Source organism: Panulirus ornatus, chromosome 65 (genome assembly GCF_036320965.1).
Source record: "Panulirus ornatus isolate Po-2019 chromosome 65, ASM3632096v1, whole genome shotgun sequence".
Taxonomy (NCBI): Eukaryota; Metazoa; Arthropoda; class Malacostraca; order Decapoda; family Palinuridae; genus Panulirus; species Panulirus ornatus.
The window spans coordinates 25,672,155-25,695,460 of NC_092288.1; the positions used below are offsets into that span (position 1 = coordinate 25,672,155).

General features: G+C 44.1%; 1 protein-coding gene across 5 annotated transcripts in view; it reads left to right on the plus strand.

Annotated features, from left to right (window-relative positions):
- The window catches only part of LOC139746468 (uncharacterized), a 159,704-nt gene that overhangs the window by 70,289 nt on the left and 66,109 nt on the right, over window positions 1-23,306 (plus strand). For all 5 annotated transcript variants that reach the window (XM_071657729.1, XM_071657725.1, XM_071657726.1 and 2 more), the window contains exons 3-5: window positions 8,976-9,019; window positions 11,684-11,865; window positions 13,923-14,048. In XM_071657729.1, the coding sequence (XP_071513830.1) occupies window positions 8,976-9,019; window positions 11,684-11,865; window positions 13,923-14,048 (352 nt within the window). The remainder of the gene's footprint in view (window positions 1-8,975; window positions 9,020-11,683; window positions 11,866-13,922; window positions 14,049-23,306) is intronic.

A 23,306-nucleotide genomic window follows, 5' to 3' on the forward strand; every position in this document is an offset into this window, starting at 1 on the left:
GCGCAACGGCCAAATGAGGTCGGCCATGACATGATGCACGACTCCTATTCTCCGTCGGCACGACGCTTGTATAGGAGGAACTAGAGCAAGTGTTGGCCGCACAACACTTGTATAGGAGGAACTAGAGCAAGTGTTGGCCGCACAACACTTGTATAGGAGGAACTAGAGCAAGTGTTGGCCGCACAACACTTGTATAGGAGGAACTAGAGCAAGTGTTGGCCGCACAGCACTTGTATAGGAGGAACTAGAGCAAGTGTTGGCCGCACAGCACTTGTATAGGAGGAACTAGAGCAAGTGTTAGCCGCACAACACTTGTATAGGATGATCAGTCATTGCACCTAATGACAGAAATGTCCCAGATGGTGAAGGTAAAGACAGAGAGCATATGAGAAATATCTGGGTGACTTAAGTAAAGATCCATGTCTTATCATGAGGCCTGAGCAAAACAAGGACCGGTTCCCAAGACGAGACGTCTCGTATTGTTTACCCTCCTGGCCAGTCCAGCAGTGACTTGGAGATAACCCGTGATCTGTCTGGATGGTTCACATGTGATCTGTCTGGATGGTTCACATGTGATCTGTCTGGATGGTTCCCTTGTGATCTGTTGGATGGTTTACCTGTGACCTGTCTGGATGGTTCACATGTGATCTGTCTGGATGGTTCACATGTGATCTGTCTGGATGGTTCGCCTGTGATCTGTCTGGATGGTTCACCTGTTGTCTCTCTGGATGGTTCACTTGTGATCTGTTGGATGGTTTACCTGTGATCTGTCTGGATGGTTCACATGTGATATGTCTGGATGGTTCACCTGTCATCTGTCTGGATGGTTCACATGTGATCGTCTGGATGGTTCGCCTGTGATCTGTCTGGATGGTTCACTGACTGGTTGCGTTCCACGAGCAGAGGATCTTGGGAGGTGCGTGTGTTGGAGGGTTCTTGGGAGTGTTGACGGGAGGATGGGCCTCTGGAGGTTTGATGAAGGATTCTTAGCATTGTGCTATATATATATATATATATATATATATATATATATATATATATATATATATATATATATACATATATATATATATATATATATATATATATATATATATATATATATATATATATATATATATATATATATATATTAGAAAAAGATGAAATGGAGCATAATTGTGTCTCGAATTAAGCCGAGCTGGTATGTTATGTGGGCTGTTGGGTGGTTACTTGTTTTGGTCAAGGGAAGTAGTAAAACTTACGTATGACCAGAACATACCACCTGGAGGTACCATCCAAGGTCATTGGAGGGTAACTGTCTCCATGCAGTTCGCTCAGAGATAAGTATATGTGGTATGAGGACTATATGTGGCAGTGTATGAGAGAGTATTATTTGAACCTGAAGCAGATGACAGACCATCTCTCCTGTGTGATCCACCTCTGGTCCTACTCTGTCTCTTAGGGATTTTGGTGAGTCTTTGGTCATCATCCTCAACATCTCGGAAGCATTTACCAGGGCGTGACGCAGGTGCATGCTTTCTAAACTTCTTTTCTTTGGCTTCTTCCTTCTGTTCCATATGGCATTGCTTCCTTTTCAGTCGTCCTGTGGTGGTAGTTGCTGAGGGTACGACTGACTCCCCCCAACTTACCTTCCTGTGGTGGTAGTTGCTGAGGGAGCGACTGACTCCCCCAACTTACCTTCCTGTGGTGGTAGTTGCTGAGGGAACGACTGACTCCCCCCTAACTTGCCTTCCTGTGGTGGTAGTTGCTGAGGGAACGACTGACTCCCCCCCAACTTACCTTGTGAACAGTGGCCTCCCTCAGGGCTGTCGACTCCCATCCTTTTCTCTCCTCAGTATTGACCTTTCCTCAGCCCCTGGTCGTGCCCACTCGTGCTGCTCGGTCCACACTCTACATACTTCAGCTCACTTTCCCTCGCCTGCTGACTCAAATACTCGTTCTTTTTCTCGCACTGAACGTGTTTCCTCTGGAAATCGGGACCTGTGCAGCACCTGGGAATGAGGAAGCAGTAACTTAGATAAATTCAACGTTGCAAAAAAGCAATTTCAATTTGTATCTTCATCTAGACTTCAGAATCTTCATATTGATACATTTCCAGTCATGCCAGTTGAACCCTGCAACATGTCGGACATCACCATATTCTCAACACTGTTCTGGAAACTACAAAATAAATATAACACAATGGTCTGCAAAATTGTGTGTCTTGTATAGTTGCTTCTGGTAATTTATTTTTTGAGCAACCACCTCCTGTCTACAGAGGGCTCATTGGCTCTCGTATGGGGTGCTAAGTGGTTCTCTCTCTCTCTCTCTCTCTCTCTCTCTCTCTCTCTCTCTCTCTCTCTCTCTCTCTCTCTCTCTTCTCTCTCTCTCTGAGTTGAATTTCCACTTCATCAGTTTTCCTGTTGTCCCCTTGACCCATACCATTCTGTATGCCTCATTGTTGATGCCGTCTGCTCTACAGTTGTTGTTTGGGCCACTGCTGGTGAGGTGTCTGCGTGTGTCGCAGCTAGTAACGCCTGGGCCCAGGGCACGGGACTGGCTGCTGCTTCCTATAGTTTGTGTGGAGACGAACCACACCAGCATTGGCCGTTATGGTACCTTCGTACAGCGATGTTATGGAATTGTCATCTTTCCTTCATCCTTCCTTCCTTCATTTTTTTTTTCGATTCCTGTAACCTTTTCATCAGGTGTACAAACACCTGAGGAGCTCAGTCATATATTCTTCATGTTCCCTTACATCGTAAGGGGCCATGTTGGACTCGTATCCCTGCAAATGACATTTTGGCGACAGAAAAACAGTTGTTACAGCTAGAGGGACGACCCGCCACCTGCCTGAGGGACGACTAGAGACCAACCTGAGGCACGACCAGCGACTAGCCAGAAGGACGACCCCTTCCATTCGCCACTTGAGAATGTTATGAGGTTGGGCCACTTGATCCGACGAGTGACGTCATAGGTGTTCGTGTATCAACTAATCGGTTGGTTGCCAGATGTTCCTAGTAATAAGGGAGTATTTACCTCAGCCAATCATGCTCCCTAACGTTACCTACATAATAACGAGGTTTCCATTTCGTGTAATGATCTGAGTTAGGACCGTTATAATCTGGCAAACTTGCCAGGGTTTTAATTGACTCGCGTTAAGCCAGCGACCGTACCTCTTGACTCACGTTAAGCCAGCGACCGTACCTCTTGACTCACGTTAAGCCAGCGACCGTACCTCTTGACTCACGTTAAGCCAGCGACCGTACCTCTTGACTCACGTTAAGCCAGCGACCGTACCTCTTGACTCACGTTAAGCCAGCGACCGTACCTCTTGACTCACGTTAAGCCAGCGACCGTACCTCTTGACTCACGGTAAGCCAGCGACCGCACCTCTTGACTCGACTCAAGCCAGCGACCGTACCTCTTGACTCACGGTAAGCCAGCGACCGCACCTCTTGACTCGACTCAAGCCAGCGACCGTACCTCTTGACTCACGGTAAGCCAGCGATCGTACCTCTTGAATCACGTTAAGCCAGTGATAAAAAAGATCATTGAGTTATAGTTTAAGACAGATTCTTGAAAATGATGAATATTAATCATTGTTAAGGAACACAAACTTTTAGTTTTCTCGACATTAGTTTAGATATGAGAAATACGCAAGTACTAGTTGAACAGGAGACATAAGACGATAGATGAAAAGAGAAAGGTATGGTGATGGGTGATACAATGAGGCTGTTGTCGGGTCTGGCTGGGTTACAGTGTGAGCAGCAGCAGCAGCAGCAGACCAGGTAAACTGACCCGACATATTACTTTCATGAAGGTTGTCATGTGTCATGACTGGTGTCATGTCATACATCTTGTTGACAAGACTGAAAATGTCTGTTACAAAGAATATTTTATCTTGTTTTACTTTCATCAAGGAGTATGTTAAATATAGTAACACCAAGACATTAAGATGGTGATAACATTGCTATCCCACGTGAATATCATCCAAATATAAGCTGAATATTGGGGACACACACACACACACACACACACACACACACACACACACACACACACACACACACACTGATCTTGCGCTAGATTATTTTGTCAAACTTACGACTAACTACATTAACGTACGACTAACTGTATTAACGTACGACTAACTATATTAACGTACGAGTAACTACATTAACGTACGACTAACTACATTAACATACGACTAACTACATTAACGTGCGACTAACTCCATTAACGTACGACTAACTACATTAACGTACAATTAACTACATTAACGTATGACTAACTACATAGACATCAGTACCGATGGTGAGTTCCGTCATCAGATAACCTGGCTGTAGCCTGGTAGATGCTGGTATGGTCTCTGTACTACCAGGAGAGTCAGGTAGGGGGTAGCCTGGTCTGGGGTAGGGGGTGAGCGCTTACTTGGTGAGACTCTGCAACCTGTGTGGAGGTCAGTGTCCCCCACTCCCGGGTCCACACCTCCCCCACGCTCCCTGGCGTCTCCCTCTCCCCCTCCCTCACCTGGCGCCTCCCCAACCCTCACCTCCTTGGCAATCCCCTCCCCCAGCCCTCACCTCCTGACCACCCCCTTCCCCCATCCTCTGGCTACCTCTTCCTAACCCCCCCAACCCCCCACCTTTTAAGTGTGGTCGCTTCTCCACCACTTATACTTACCTCTCACAGCCACTCTCCCTCGCTGCTCTTACTCCACTCACTTTCAGTCGTCACTCTCCCAACAAGACTCCACCACACACATGTTATCCTGGGTGATTCGCTGCCGGCACTACCACAGCTACCACCACAACTACCACCATTACTGCTACCACCACGACTACTACCACTACTATGACCACATCCATCACAACCACCTCCACTACAGCTTCTCTCATCAGCATACTACAGGCGTTAGTACAGTTACATTATCCATCACGCATTCTGTATCCACCACAGCCACAGCCCGGCCAGTGTGCCCCTGTGATCACCACAGCCCGGCCAGTGTGCCCCTGTGATCACCACAGCCCGGCCAGTGTGCCCCTCCACGCCACACAAGTGTATCTCTTCACATCCAGACGGCGGCCGGTCTGTGCTGGATGCCGGGGGCCTGCAAGTCTTAACATTTTTTGTGCACATTTTTCCGGAGTTTGATGTGACTTTTACAGCTCTGAGATGTGATTGCTATCACTTTATAAACGTCTTGATAATTACGAAGGCGTGCTTATCATTACAAGTTGATGTTGGCAGAATATAGGAGTTCCCTACCATATAATATATTGCTGACGTCATCACAATCCTCTCTACTACAAAGTTGCAAGAACATATTTGGCATAAATATCGTCTTTTTCTTTGAAGATTTGGTGTAATTCATTTTCGTTTCCTTTTGAAGTCCCGATATCATTTATCATACAGGAGGAAGTAAAGTGTTTTAGATATCTGGGAGTGGATCTGGCAGCGGATGGAACCATGGAAGCGGAAGTGAATCATAGGGTGGGGGAGGGGGCGAAAATCTGGGAGCCTTGAAGAATGTGTGGAAGTCGAGAACATTATCTCGGAAAGCAAAAATGGGCATGTTTGAAGGAATAGTGGTTCCAACAATGGTGTATGGTTGCGAGGCGTGGGCTATGGATAGAGTTGTGCGCAGGAGGCTGGATGTGCTGGAAATGAGATGTTTGAGGACAATGTGTGGTGTGAGGTGGTTTGATCGAGTAAGTAACGTAAGGGTAAGAGAGATGTGTGGAAATAAAAAGAGCGTGGTTGAGAGAGCAGAAGAGGGTGTTTTGAAGTGGTTTGGGCACATGGAGAGAATGAGTGAGGAAAGATTGACCAAGAGGATATATGTGTCGGAGGTGGAGGGAACGAGGAGAAGTTGGAGACCAAATTGGAGGTGGAAAGATGGAGTGAAAAAGATTTTGTGTGATCGGGGCCTGAACATGCAGGAGGGTGAAAGGAGGGCAAGGAATAGAGTGAATTGGAGCGATGTGGTATACCGGGGTTGACGTGCTGTCGGTGGATTGAATCAAAGGCATGTGAAGCGTCTGGGGTAAACCATGGAAAGCTGTGTAGGTGTGTATATTTGCGTGTGTGGACGTATGTATATACATGTGTATGGGGGTGGGTTGGGCCATTTCTTTCGTCTGTTTCCTTGCGCTACCTCGCAAACGCGGGAGACAGCGACAAAGCAAAAAAAAAAAAAAAACATACATACATACATACATACATACGGGAAGCTGTATGAACAACAGATAACTCGTTTCGACATGTCATGCAGGGGTCGGGAGCATCAGGCATGATCTTATGATGCAAGTGTACAGGAAACACCCATAATTGTACTGTATTTAGGCATTCAAAGGTCGAGGTGAAAATATACAATTTCGAGGGAGGAAGGAGTCATTATGTTGGTTCCTGTCATCTGAGCTGGGTAATGCGGCAATGTCTCGCGACCTGTGCCGGATGACATTTCACCGCGCTCACAGTTTGCTGTTGTATTTTGTTGATGATTGAGGGAAATTATGGACGATAATGTGCATGAAATTACACCACTAACTTAAAACTACGTAAGCAGCGCACAGAAGCTGGAGAAAGGGCAAACAAAATTCTTAGATTCATGGGTAAGGCCTTTGAATTTATGTCGAGGCAAATCCTCCTTACTTTAAAATTCATTAGTGGGCACCCAGTGCACAGTGGGTTTCCAGTGCACAGTGGGCTACCAGTACACAGTGGGCTTTCAGAACACAATAGTCTCGCTATACACAGTGGGCTCCCAGTACACACTAACACAGTGGAGTTTTGGTCACTTGAACAAAAGAGCTGGACAGAATACAGCCTGGCGCTACCACTATGACTTCGCACACTGAGAAATAAACAGCACAGTTACTGACCACTGATGACGGGATTAAGTTGAAGGAGAAGTTTCAGAGATGCTGATGATGTAATACAAGTATTGTGAAGGATCATAGTCTTCCCCAATCTTGATCTAAGCAGCTACTTATGGCTTACTTTTGGTTGTACTTTGCCCTAATGAATACAAACTCGTAGGTAAACATTTTCCCACGATTGTTATGATGTATTTTGTCTTCAGCAGATTATTGATATCTGGAATGATTGTCCATATAGATTGGCTGAAATCAGTACCATAAATACATTCAACAATGTGATTAATATATATTTTACTTCAAGTCCGCCAAGGACTATTGGCTTCACTTTAGGTAAATGAGAATTTTGCATTTTTCTTCATGACACATGTGTACATGTTCCTGGTGTTACCACACTCATGTGTACATGTTCCTGGTGTTACCACACTCATGTGTACATGTTCCTGGTGTTTCCACACTCATGTGTACATGTTCCTGGTGTTACCACACTCATGTGTACATGTTCCTGGTGTTACCACACTCATGTGTACATGTTCCTGGTGTTACCACACTCATGTGTACATGTTCCTGGTGTTACCACACTCATGTGTACATGTTCCTGGTGTTACCACACTCATGTGTACATGTTCCTGGTGTTACCACACTCATGTGTACATGTTCCTGGTGTTACCACACTCATGTGTACATGTTCCTGGTGTTACCACACTCATGTGTACATGTTCCTGGTGTTACCACACTCATGTGTGAGTCTCTGTTATCATCATGACACATGTGTACATGTTCCTGGTGTTACCTTACTCATGTGTACATGTTCCTGGTGTTACCTTACTCATGTGTACATGTTCCTGGTGTTACCGACACAGGTGTACATGTTCCTGGTGTTAGCACACTCATGTGAGTCTCTGTTATCATCTTCCACAATCACAAACAACCTGCAAACAACCCATTGGTCTGTTGTTGTTTGCATTCCTGTGTATTTCTATGTAACTCACCCAATGTAATTCTCGTGTAATATAAGTGTTGATGTATTGAGTACTGATTGCTTTATGGAATATATTAAGGTTTTGTGATGAAGTACTATATGATTTTTGATCATTTTGCTGAGAGCTATATATATATATATATATATATATATATATATATATATATATATATATATATATATATATATATATATATATATGGTTGCGAGGCGTGGGCTATGTATAGAGTTGTGCGCAGGAGGATGGATGTGCTGGAAATGAGATGTTTGAGGACAATGTGTGGTGTGAGGTGGTTTGATCGAGTGAGTAACGTAAGGGTAAGAGAGATGTGTGGAAATAAAAAGAGCGTGGTTGAGAGAGCAGAAGAGGGTGTTTTGAAATGGTTTGGGCACATGGAGAGAATGAGTGAGGAAAGATTGACCAAGAGGATATATGTGTCGGAGGTGGAGGGAACGAGGAGAAGTGGGAGACCAAATTGGAGGTGGAAAGATGGAGTGAAAAAGATTTTGTGTGATCGGGGCCTGAACATGCAGGAGGTGAAAGGAGGGCAAGGAATAGAGTGAATTGGATCGATGTGGTATACCGGGGTTCACGTGTGGACGTGTGTGTGTATACATTTGTGTATGGGGGTGGGTTGGGCCATTTCTTTCGTCTGTTTCCTTGCGCTACCTCGCAAACGCGGGAGACAGCGACAAAGCAAAATAAATAAATAAATAAATGAATATATATATATATATATATATATATATATATATATATATATATATATATATATATATATATATATATATATATATATATGTATATTAGCTTATTTTTATGAAAATCTCTCTCTCTCTCTCTCTCTCTCTCTCTCTCTCTCTCTCTCTCTCTCTCTCTCTCTCTCTCTCTCTCTCTCTCTCTCTCTCTCTCCTCGTACGTACCTACCTTCCTGTCTATGTTTTCCCTTATATTGTTCGTACTTACCCACCCATTTTCCCTCCACTCCTCCCAGATGCTTCCCTCCACTCCTCTCCCTCTTCACTTCCCTCCTTTATCTGTCTCTTCCACCTGTCTGTGCATGTGGTCCGCGTGACCTGGCTGGCGTGGTCTTTGCCGAGGGTCTTATCTTGGTCTCTGTCTTCCACAGCTGAGATGGCGGCCCCACCCGAGCTCCTGACGCAGATCACTGAGGTAAGTCCTGCTGACACACACACACACACACACACACACACACACACACACACACACACACACACACACACAGGAAACTCAAATAACGATAAAAAAAACGACCAGTAAGGGTTATTTTTCGAGCAGGGAAAGAGAGGCTGACGTTGCTCAGAAAGACAAAGAATGCGCGGGAAAAACTGACCAGGATGTTCAGGTGAACAGACAGACAAACGAAAAAGGAAGCTAACAACGACAAGAGCAGTAGAGGAAGCAAGGAACAAACGACCACAAAATGGGAGGAGGAATATGGACCTGGAGGAACCGCGCAGGACGGGACCTGGTAGACACAGATGGACCAGTAGGACCACAGGACGGGACCTGGTAGACTCAGATGGACCAGTAGGACCACAGGACGGGACCTGGTAGACACAGATGGACCAGTAGGACCACAGGACGGGACCTGGTAGACACAGATGGACCAGTAGGACCACAGGACGGGACCTGGTAGACACAGATGGACCAGTAGGACCACAGGACGGGACCTGGTAGACACAGATGGACCAGTAGGACCACAGGACGGGACCTGGTAGACACAGATGGACCAGTAGGACCACAGGACGGGACCTGGTAGACACAGATGGACCAGTAGGACCACAGGACGGGACCTGGTAGACACAGATGGACCAGTAGGACCACAGGACGGGACCTGGTAGACACAGATGGACCAGTAGGACCACAGGACGGGACCTGGTAGACACAGATGGACCAGTAGGACCACAGGACGGGACCTGGTAGACACAGATGGACCAGTAGGACCACAGGACTGGATGATGGTCCCTCAGGCAGGAGATGATGGGACAGTTTACAATGAGAAATGGTCACTGTGTTTTATTATTTGGAATCTGTCTGAGGAGTCGAGTATGGGTGGTGCGGGAGGCAGCTCAGAGAGCCATGATGGTTGATGTGTGAGTCTGGTAATGGTGGAGTTACGAGGCGGGATGGATCGTCTTGTTGGGCTTGACGGAGGCGGGACATGGAGGCAGAAGTTCCCAAAATGTACTCACGAAAAACATTTTGGGCTGCAGGGACTCGTGTTGGAGGAAGAGACAGACAACGCATGGACAGCTGGTCAGACACTAAGAACGCTGGGTTTGTTACCCTCCCTGGGAAGAGCCATCAGAATATGATGATGTTTGTGTTTGTGGCTGATAACTCGAGAGGAGACAGAGAACCCCAGGAAGCTACACCACTGCTGATGATACACTGGAGGAGCCGACACTGCGAGTCTTACCTGGGCAGTGTGTTGTGAGGGAGAATGCAAGATGAAAGGTGTTAATGTGGAGGAAGCGTAGTTCTAACATATCATCACACCTACCATGACCTACCACTGGTATCATCACACCTACCATGACCTACCACTGGTATCATCACACCTACCATGACCTACCACTGGTATCATCACACCTACCATGACCTACCACTGGTATCATCACACCTACCATGACCTACCACTGGTATCATCACACCTGCCATGACCTACCACTGGTATCATCACACCTGCCATGACCTACCACAACTACCACCACACTTACCATCACCCTCACTGCTTTCATCAGAATCACTATCACCTCCAAAGCAAACCTCAGACCCACCATCACCCCCACAGCTACCACCATAACCACAATCACCCCACAACAACCTCGACAAACATCCATCACTCCCACAGCTACCATTAGAACTTCCATCACTCCCACAGCTACCATTAGAACTTCCATCACTCCCACAGCTACCATTAGAACTTCCATCACTCCCACAGCTACCATTAGAACTTCCATCACTCCCACAGCTACCATTAGAACTTCCATCACTCCCACAGCTACCATTAGAACTTCCATCACTCCCACAGCTACCATTAGAACTTCCATCACTCCCACAGCTACCATTAGAACATCCATCACTCCCACAGCTACCATTAGAACTTCCATCACTCCCACAGCTACCATTAGAACATCCATCACTCCCACAGCTACCATTAGAACTTCCATCACTCCCACAGCTACCATTAGAACATCCATCACTCCCACAGCTACCATTAGAACATCCATCACTCCCACAGCTACCATTAGAACTTCCATCACTCCCACAGTTACCATTAGAACTTCCATCACTCCCACAGCTGCCATCATAATCACCACTTCCACAATTACCACCAGAACCACCATCCCCACAGCTACCTTCAGAACCACCATCCCCACAGCTACCCTCAGAACCACCATCCCCACAGCTACCCTCAGAACCACCATCCCCACAGCTACCTTCAGAACCACCATCCCCACAGCTTCCTTCAGAACCACCATCCCCACAGCTTCCTTCAGAACCACCATCCCCACAGCTTCCTTCAGAACCACCATCCCCACAGCTACCCTCAGAACCACCATGACCTCCACAGTTGCATACCATCATCCCAAGAGGCACCATCACAATCACCATCACCTCCACAGCAACTGTCGGAGCCATATCATCCTACAGCTACCTTCAAAACCACTATCACACTCACAACTACCATCAGAACCATATTCATACCCGTAACTACCTCCACTAACTACTGTCACCCCAACATTTCCCACACCTGCCACCAGTAATCAGTATGTCTGTGCCACTTGAACAGGGCTTCTCCTCCCACAGCTGCAGGAGGCAGTGGTGGGGATGAAAGGTACGCTGACGGAGGCAGTGACGCGGCTCAGCACGGTGGTTGAAGACCCTAGCTTGGCTCGGGAGGTGCACGAGACGAGGCAGCGCTGTGATGATAACACTGCTGAGGTCCTCAAGCTGGTGTTGTCCCTCAAGGCGGACATAACCTCGTTACAGTAGGTACTCAGGCTGTAGGAGGCAAGAGAGGAGGATAATTGGATCTTGGATGGCCCTGTTTGCTGCATCAAGGATGTTATTGTTGACTGGTTGGTAAGGTTATTTGATGTATGTATGACTCATGGTGAGGTACCTGAGGATTGGCGGAATGCTTGCATAGTGCCATTGTACAAAGGCAAAGGGGATAAGAGTGAGTGCTCAGATTACAGAGGTATAAGTTTGTTGAGTATTCCTGGTAAATTATATGGGAGGGTATTGATTGAGAGGGTGAAGGCATGTACAGAGCATCAGATCGGGGAAGAGCAGTGTGGTTTCAGAAGTGGTAGAGGATGTGTGGATCAGGTGTTTGCTTTGAAGAATGTATGTGAGATATACTTAGAAAAGCAAATGGATTTGTATGTAGCATTTATGGATCTGGAGAAGGCATATGATAGAGTTGATAGAGAGGCTCTGTGGAAGGTATTAAGAATATATGGTGTGGGAGGCAAGTTGTTAGAAGCAGTGAAAAGTTTTTATCGAGGATGTAAGGAATGTGTACGTGTAGGAAGAGAGGAAAGTGATTGGTTCTCAGTGAATGTAGGTTTGCGGCAGGGGTGTGTGATGTCTCCATGGTTGTTTAATTTGTTTATGGATGGGGTTGTTAGGGAGGTGAATGCAAGAGTTTTGGAAAGAGGGGCAAGTATGAAGTCTGTTGGGGATGAGAGAGCTTGGGAAGTCAGTTATTATTCGCTGATGATACAGCGCTGGTGGCTGATTCGGGTGAGAAACTGCAGAAGCTGGTGACTGAGTTTGGTAAAGTGTGTGAAAGAAGAAAGTTGAAAGTAAATGTGAATAAGAGCAAGGTTATTAGGTACAGTAGGGTTGAGGGTCAAGTCAATTGGGAGGTAAGATTGAATGGAGAAAAACTGGAGGAAGTGAAGTGTTTTAGATATCTGGGAGTGGATTCGGCAGCGGATGGAACCATGGAAGCTGAAGTGAGTCACTGGGTGGGTGAGGGGGCGAAAGTTCTGGGAGCGTTGAGAAATGTGTGGAAGGCGATAACATTATCTCGGAAGGCAAAAATGGGTATGTTTGAAGGAATAGTGGTTCCGACAATGTTATATGGTTGCGAGGCGTGGGCTATAGATAGAATTGTGCGGAGGGTGGATGTGCTGGAAATGAGATACTTGAGGACAATATATGGTGTGAGGTGGTTTGATTAAGTAATGAAATGGTACGAGAGATGTGTGGTAATAAAAAGAGTGTGGTTGAGAGAGCAGATGAGGGTGTTTTGAAATGGTTTGGTCACATGGAGAGAATGAGCGAGGAAAGATTGACAAAGAGATATATGTGCCAGAGGTGGAGGGAACGAGAAGTGGGAGACCAAATTGGAGGTGGAAAGATGGAGTGAAAGAGATTTTGAGTGATCGGGGCATGAACATGCAGTAAACCATGGAAAGTTTTGTGGGGCCTGGATGTGGAAAGGGAGCTGTGGTTTCGGTGCATTATACATGACAGTAAGAGACTGAGTGTGAACGAATGTGGCCTTTGTTGTCTTTTCCCAGCGCTACCTCGCGCACATTTGTGGGGGGTGTGGTGGGGGGGGGTGCTGTCATTTCAAATGTGGCGGGGTGGCGACGGGAATGAATAAGGGCAGACAGTATGAATTATGTACATGTGTATATATGTATATGTCTGTGTGTATAGGTATGTATATGTGCGTGTGTGGACGTGTATGTATATACATGTGTATGTGGGTGGGTTGGGCCATTCTTTCGTCTGTCTCCTTGCGCTACCTCGCTAACGCGGGAGACAGCTACAAAGTATAATAGATATGTAGATATAAAAAATCTTTAATGAAATTTGATTTAGTTGAAATGAACCAGTAATTTCTTTCAGTTTTATGCAGGAATAAGACAGCTTTGTCAGAATTTAGATCCGGCTATACTGAATTTCTATAACCAAAGTTTGCCTTTATGTGTTTTAACTTTTACATGAAATTTTTTGTCATTATAATGAAGGGATATTTCACTTTTAAAGCCATTTTATCATGTTTTTTCCTTTTATCTCTGAATAGGAAGGATGTAGCATCAGTGAGTGAGCGGCAGGAAACACTACAAACATCTGTTACACAGTTGCTAGAAGACAGACGACTCTTAGTGTCTGACCTCTCACAGGCTGGGGTCATCTCCATTCATACCAGGTATTGTCTGTTTAATCATCTTTCTGATTGTCTTTATACCTGATTCTGTCTTTGTGTCTGTTTTGTCCTGTTTATTATTTTTTCCTGGGTTTGTTTCACTGAACCTGAATGTTTGTCTCCTCATGACTTGTAATCAGATGATGAAAAGTCTCATGAACTTTACAAATAAAGAAAAATGGATCTCCACTTTTTGGCACATTGTGGTTTTTCTTAGACTTGAAAGCATTCTTTTGGTTATTTACCTTATTTTGAACAAGATGCATCTGCACAGAAAGGATAGAGGAGAATCCTCTTCCATGACATATTAACAAAATCACTAGATAAGTAGATTAACCCTAATATGTGAAATAATGTGAAACATTTAGATATGATTGAGTGAATGAAACTGAGGTTGTATTTGTGGGTATCAATGTTGTTCATAAGCTGTCTGAATACAGTAAACATGCAGTTGTCTTGGACAATCACATGTTTACCAAATGCCGTCGTAGCTACGTCTCTTCGTCGTATATCAACTGACTTATATTTCTCTCGTGTCTCCCCTGATGATGTGACTATTACACGAAAGTGCACTTGGGAACTTTTCGTGTTTCATTTTCCCCGTAGGCTCATAGGAATATCTACCTATCTATTTATCTATCTATCTATTTATATATATATATATATATATATATATATATATATATATATATATATATATATATATATATATATATATATATATATATATTGTGTTGAAAATGTGTGGAAGTCGAGAACGTTATCTTGGAAAGCAAAAGTGGGTATTTTTGAAGGAATAGTGGTTCCAACAATGCAATATGGTTGCGAGGTGTGGGCTATAGATAGAGTTGTGCGGAGGAGGGTGGGTGTGCTGGAAATGAGATGTTTGAGGACAATATGTGGTGTGAGGTGGTTTGATTGAGTAAGTAATGAAAGGGTAAGAGAGATGTGTGGTAATAAAAAGAGTGTGGTTGACAGAGCAGAAAAGGGTGTTTTAAAATGGTTTGGTCACATGGAGAGAATGAGTGAGGAAAGATTGACCAAGAGGATATATGTGTTAGAGGTGGAGGGAACGAGAAGTGGGAGATCAAATTAGAGGCGGAAAGATGGAGTGAACAAGATTTTGAGTGATCGGGGCCTGAACATGCAGGAGGGTGAAAGGCATGCAAGGAATAGAGCGAATTGGAACGATGTGGTACACCGGTGTCGATGTGCTCTCAATGGATTGAACCAGGGCATGTGAAGCGTCTGGGGTAAACCATGGAAAGTTTTGTGGGGCCTGCATGTGGAAAGGGAGCTGTGGTTTCGGTGCTTTATACATGACAGCTAGAGACTGGGTGTGAATGAATGTGGCCTGTGTTGTAATTTCCCAGCGCTACCTCGCGCACATGCGGGGAAAGGGGTTGTCATTTCATGTGTGGTGGGGTGGCGACGGGAATGAATAAGGGCAGACAGTATGAATTATGTACATGTGTATATATGTTTATGTCTGTGCGTATATATATATATGTATATATATATATGTGTATATGTTGAGATGTATAGGTATGTATATGTGTGTGTGTGGACCTGTATGTATATACATGTGTATGTGGGTGGGTTGGGCCATTCTTTCGTCTGTTTCCTTGCACTACCTCGCTAACGCGGAAGACAGCGACAAAGTATGATAAATAAAAAATAATATATATATATATATATATATATATATATATATATATATATATATATATATATATATATATATATATATATATATATATATCCTATGAGTCCACAGGGAAAATGAAACACGAAAAGTTTCCAAGTGCACTTTTGTGTAATAATCACATCGGCAGGGGAGACACGAGAGAAATATGTCAGTTATATCACATGTTTACCAAATGGCGTCCTAGCTTCGTCTCTTCGATGTATGTCAACTGACTGTTATATTTTTCTCTTGTGTGTCCCCTGATAATGTGATTATTACACGAAAGTGCACTTGGGAACTTTTCGTGTTTCATTTTCCCCGTGGACTCATAGGAATATCTTGATCACGCGCAAAATTGTGATCCTTTCCAATATATATATATATATATATATATATATATATATATATATATATATATATATGTATGTATTTTTTTTTTTTTTCATACTATTCGCTATTTCCCGCGATAGCGAGGTAGCGTTAAGAACAGAGGACTGGGCCTTTGAGGGAATATCCTCACCTGGACCTCTTCTCTGTTCCTTCTTTTGGGGAAAAAAAAAAAAAAAAGAGAGGGGAGGATATATATATATATATATATATATATATATATATATATATATATATATATATATATATATATATATATATATATATGGATAGAGTTGTGCGCAGCAGGGTGGATGTGCTGGAAATGAGATGTTTGAGGACAATGTGTGGTGTGAGGTGGTTTGATCGAGTAAGTAATGTAAGGGTAAGAGAGATGTGTGGTAAATAAAAAGAGCGTGGTTGAGAGAGCAGAAGAGGGTGTTTTGAAATGGTTTGGGCTCATGGAGAGAATGAGTGAGGAAAGATTGACCAAGAGGATATATGTGTCGGAGGTGGAGGGAACGAGGAGAAGTGGGAGACCAAATTGGAGGTGGAAAGATGGAGTGAAAAAGATTTTGAGTGATTGGGGCCTGAACATGCAGGAGGGTGAAAGGCGGGCAAGGAATAGAGTGAATTGGATCGATGTGGTATACCGGGGTTGACGTGCTGTCAGTGGATTGAATCAGGGCATGTGAAGCGTCTGGGGTAAACCATGGAAAGTTTTGTGGGGCCTGGATGTGGAAAGGGAGCTGTGGTTTCGGGCATTATTGCATGACACCTAGAGACTGAGTGTGAACGAATGGGGCCTTTGTTGTCTTTTTGTAGCACTACCTTGCACACATGAGGGGGGAGGGGGATGGTATTCCATGTGTGGCGAGGTGGCGATGGGAAATGAATAAAGGCAGACAGTGTGAATTGTGTGCATGGGTATATATGTATGTGTCTGTGTGTGTATATATATGTGTACATATATATACATATATGGGGCCTAAATGTGGGAAGGGAGCTGTGGTTTCGGTACATTATACATGACAGCTAGAGACTGAGTATGAACGAATGTGGCCTATGTTGTTTTTTCCTGGCGCTACCTCGCCTGCATGCGGGGGGAAGGGGTTGTCATTTCATGTGTGGCGGGGTGGCGACGGGAATGAATGAAAGCAGCAAGTATGAATTATGTACATGTGTATATATGTATATGTCAGTGTGTATATATATATATATATATATATATATATATATATATATATATATATATATATATATATATATATATATATATTTTATATATATTCTTTTTTTCTTTTTCTTTCAAACTATTCGCCATTTCCCGCATTAGCGAGGTAGCGTTAAGAACAGAGGACTGGGCCTTTGAGGGAATACCCTCACCTGGCCCAATCCTCTGTTCCTTCTTTTGGAAAATTAAAAAAAAAACCGAGAGGGGAGGATTTCCAGCCCCCCGCTCCCTCCCCTTTTAGTCGCCTTCTACGACACGCAGGGAATACGTGGGAAGTACTCTTAATCCCCTATCCCCAGGGATTCTCTGTTCCTTCTTTTGGAAAAAAAAAAAAAAAAAAGAAAAAAAAAATTTTTTTTGATTTTTTTTTTTTTCCAAAAGAAGGAACAGAGAAGGGGGCCAGGTGAGGATATTCCCTCAAAGGCCCAGTCCTCTGTTCTTAACGCTACCTCGCTAATGCGGGACATGGCGAATAGTTTGGATATTATATATATATATATATATATATATATATATATATATATATATAAAAAGAGCGTGGTTGAGAGAGCAGAAGAGGGTGTTTTGAAATGGTTTGGGCTCATGGAGAGAATGAGTGAGGAAAGATTGACCAAGAGGATATATGTGTCGGAGGTGGAGGAACGAGGAGAAGTGGGAGACCAAATTGGAGGTGGAAAGATGGAGTGAACAAGATTTTGAGTGATTGGGGCCTGAACATGCAGGAGGGTGAAAGGCGGGCAAGGAATAGAGTGAATTGGATCGATGTGGTATACCGGGTTGACGTGCTGTCAGTGGATTGAATCAGGGCATGTGAAGCGTCTGGGGTAAACCATGGAAAGTTTTGTGGGGCCTGGATGTGGAAAGGGAGCTGTGGTTTCGGGCATTATTGCATGACACCTAGAGACTGAGTGTGAACGAATGGGGCCTTTGTTGTCTTTTTGTAGCACTACCTTGCACACATGAGGGGGGAGGGGGATGGTATTCCATGTGTGGCGAGGTGGCGATGGGAATGAATAAAGGCAGACAGTGTGAATTGTGTGCAAGGGTATATATGTATGTGCCTGTGTGTGTATATATATGTGTACATATATATACATATATGGGGCCTAAATGTGGGAAGGGAGCTGTGGTTTCGGTACATTATACATGACAGCTAGAGACTGAGTATGAACGAATGTGGCCTATGTTGTTTTTTCCTGGCGCTACCTCGCCTGCATGCGGGGGGAAGGGGTTGTCATTTCATGTGTGGCGGGGTGGCGACGGGAATGAATGAAAGCAGCAAGTATGAATTATGTACATGTGTATATATGTATATGTCAGTGTGTATATATATATATATATATATATATATATATATATATATATATATATATATATATATATATATATATATATATATTTTATATATATTCTTTTTTTCTTTTTCTTTCAAACTATTCGCCATTTCCCGCATTAGCGAGGTAGCGTTAAGAACAGAGGACTGGGCCTTTGAGGGAATACCCTCACCTGGCCCAATCCTCTGTTCCTTCTTTTTATATATATATATATATATATATATATATATATATATATATATTTTTTTTTTTCATACTATTCGCTATTTCCCGCGATAGCGAGGTAGCGTTAAGAACAGAGGACTGGGCCTTTGAGGGAATATCCTCACCTGGACCTCTCCTCTGTTCCTTCTTTTGGAAAAAAAAAAAAAAAACGAGAGGGGAGGATTTCCAGCCCCCCGCTCCCTTCCCTTTTAGTCGCCTTCTACGACACGCAGGGAATACGTGGGAAGTATTCTTTCTCCCCTATCCCCAGGGAATAAATATATATATATATATATATATATATATATATATATATATTTCTTTTTTCTTTCTTTTCTTTCAAACTATTCGCCATGTCCCGCATTAGCGAGGTAGCGTTAAGAACAGAGGACTGGGCCTTTGAGGGAATATCCTCACCTGGCCCCCTTCTCTGTTCCTTCTTTTGGAAAAATCAAAAAAATAGAGAGGGAAGGATTTCCAGCCCCCCACTCCCTCCCCTTTTAGTCGCCTTCCACGACACGCAGGGAGTACATGGGAAGCATTCTTTCTCCCCTATCCCCAGGGATACCTATCCCCGGGATAATATATATATATATTTATATATTTATATTTCCCATGGCTTACCCCAGACGCTTCACATGCCTTGATTCAATCCACTGACAGCACGTCAACCCCGATGTGGTATACCGGGGTTGACGTGCTGTCAGTGGATTGAATCAAGGCATGTGAAGCGTCTGGGGTAAGCCATGGAAAGCTGTGTAGGTATGTATATTTGCGTGTGTGGACGTATGTATATACATGTGTATGGGGGGGTTGGGCCATTTCTTTCGTCTGTTTCCTTGCGCTACCTCGCAAACGCGGGAGACAGCGACAAAGTATAATAAAAAATATATAATAATATATTTATATTTATTTATTTTGTTTTGTCGCTGTCTCCCGTGTTTGCGAGGTAGCGCAAGGAAACAGACGAAAGAAAATGGCCCAGCCCACCCCCATACACATGTATATACACACACGTCCACACACGCAAATATACATACCTATACATCTCAATGTACACATATATATACACACACAGACACATACATATATACCCATGCACACAATTCACACTGTCTGCCTTTATTCATTCCCATCGCCACCTCGCCACACATGGAATACCATCCCCCTCCCCCTCATGTGTGTGAGGTAGCACTAGGAAAAGACAACAAAGGCCCATTCGTTCACACTCAGTCTCTAGCTGTCATGCAATAATGCCCGAAACCACAGCTCCCTTTCCACATCCAGGCCCACACAACTTTCCATGGTTTACCCCAGACGCTTCACATGCCCGGATTCAATCCACTGACAGCACGTCAACCCCGGTATACCACATCGATCCAATTCACTCTATTCCTTGCCCGCCTTTCACCCTCCTGCATGTTCAGGCCCCGATCACACAAAATCTTTTTCACTCCATCTTTCCACCTCCAATTTGGTCTCCCACTTCTCCTCGTTCCCTCCACCTCAGACACATATATCCTCTTGGTCAATCTTTCCTCACTCATTCTCTCCATGTGCCCAAACCATTTCAAAACACCCTCTTCTGCTCTCTCAACCACGCTCTTTTTATTTCCACACATCTCTCTTATCCTTACATTACTTACTCGATCAAACCACCTCACACCACACATTGTCCTCAAAAAACTCATTTCCAGCACATCCACCCTCCTGCGCACAACTCTATCCATAGCCCATGCCTCGCAACCATACAATATTGTTGGAACCACTATTCCTTCAAACATACCCATTTTTGCTTTCCGAGATAATGTTCTCGACCTCCACACATTCAAGGCTCCCAGAATTTTTGCCCACTCCCCCACCCTATGATTCACTTCCGCTTCCATGGTTCAATCCGCTGCCAGATCCACTCCCAGATATCTAAAACACTTTACTTCCTCCAGTTTTTCTCCATTCAAACTTACCTCCCAATTGACTTGACCCTCAACCCTACTGTACCTAATAACCTTGCTCTTATTCACATTTACTCTTAACTTTCTTCTTTCACACACTTTACCAAACTCAGTCACCAGCTTCTGCAATTTCTCACATGAATCAGCCACCAGCGCTGTGTCATCAGCGAACAACAACTGACTCACTTCCCAAGTTCTCTCATCCACGACAGACTTCATATATATATATATATTTATGTTTATTTATTTTGCTTTGTCGCTGTCTCCTGCGTTAGCGAGGAAGCGCAAGGAAACAGACGAAAGAAATGGCCCAACCCACCCCCATACACAATGTATATACATACACGTCCACACACGCAAATATACATACCTATACATCTCAATGTACACATATATATACACACACAGACACATATATATATACCCATGCACACAATTCACACTGTCTGCCTTTATTCATTCCCATCGCCACCTCGCCACACATGGAATACCATCCCCCTCCCCCCTCATGCGTGCGAGGTAGCACTAGGAAAAGACAACAAAGGCCACATTCGTTCACACTCAGTCTCTAGCTTTCATGCAATAATGCCCGAAACCACAGCTCCCTTTCCATATCCAGGCCCCACACAACTTTCCATGGTTTACCCCAGATGCTTCACATGCCCTGATTCAATCCATTGACAGCACGTTGACCCCGGTATACCACATCGATCCAATTCAATCTATTCCTTGCCCTCCTTTCACCCTCGTGCATGTTCAGGCCCCGATCACACAAAATCTTTTTCACTCCATCTTTCCACCTCCAATTTGGTCTCCCACTTCTCCTCGTTCCCTCCACCTCCAACACATATATCCTCTTGGTCAATCTTTCCTCACTCATTCTCTCCATGTGCCCAAACCATTTCAAAACACCCTCTTCTGCTCTCTCAACCACACTCTTTTTATTTCCACACATCTATCTTACCCTTACATTACTTACTCGATCAAACCACCTCACACCACACATTGTCCTCAAAAAACTCATTTCCAGCACATCCACCCTCCTGCGCACAACTCTATCCATAGCTCACGCCTCGCAACCATACAACATTGTTGGAACCACTATTCCTTCAAACATATCCATTTTTGCTTTCTGAGATAATGTTCTCGACTTCCACACATTCTTCAAGGCTCCCAGGATTTTCGCCCCCTCCCCCACCCTATGATTCACTTCCGCTTCCATGGTTCCATCCGCTGCCAGATCCACTCCCAGATATCTAAAACACTTTACTTCCTCCAGTTTTTCTCCATTCAAACTTACCTCCCAATTGACTTGACCCTCAACCCTACTGTACCTAATAACCTTGCTCTTATTCACATTTACTCTTAACTTTCTTCTTTCACACACTTTACCAAACTCAGTCACCAGCTTCTGCAGTTTCTCACATGAATCAGCCACCAGTGCTGTATCATCAGCAAACAACAACTGACTCACTTCCCAAGCTCTCTCATCCACAACAGACTTCATTTTTGCCCCTCTTTCCAAAACTCTTGCATTCACCTCCCTAACAACCCCATCCATAAACAAATTAAACAACCATGGAGACATCACACACCCCTGCTGCAAACCTACATTCACTGAGAACCAATCATTTTCCTCTCTTCCTACACGTACACATGCCTTACATCCTCGGTAAAAACTTTTCACTGCTTCTAACAACTTGCCTCCCACACCATATATTCTTAGTACCTTCCACAGAGCATCTCTATCAACTCTATCATATGCCTTCTCCAGATCCATAAATGCTACATACAAATCCATTTGCTTTTCTAAGTATTTCTCACATACATTCTTCAAAGCAAACACCTGATCCACACATCCTCTACCACTTCTGAAACCATACTGCTCTTCCCCAATCTGATGCTCTGTACATGCCTTCACCCTCTCAATCAATACCCTCCCATATAATTTACCAGGAATACTCAACAAACTTATACCTCTGTAATTTGAGCACTCACTCTTATCCCCTTTGCCTTTGTACAATGGCACTATGCACGCATTCCGCCAATCCTCAGGTACCTCACCATGAGTCATACATACATTAAATAACCTTACCAACCAGTCAACAATACAGTCACCCCCTTTTTTAATAAATTCCACTGCAATACCATCCAAACCTGGTGCCTTGCCGGCTTTCATCTTCCGCAAAGCTTTTACTACCTCTTCTCTGTTTACCAAATCATTTTCCCTAACCCTCTCACTTTGCACACCACCTCGACCAAAACATCCTATATCTGCCACTCTATCATCAAACACATTCAACACCCCTTCAAAATACTCACTCCATCTCCTTCTCACATCACCACTACTTGTTTTCACCTCCCCATTAGCCCCCTTCACTGAAGTTCCCATTTGCTCCCTTGTCTTACGCACTTTATTTACCTCCTCCCAAAACATCTTTTTATTCTCCCCAAAAATTAATGATAGTCTCTCACCCCAACTCT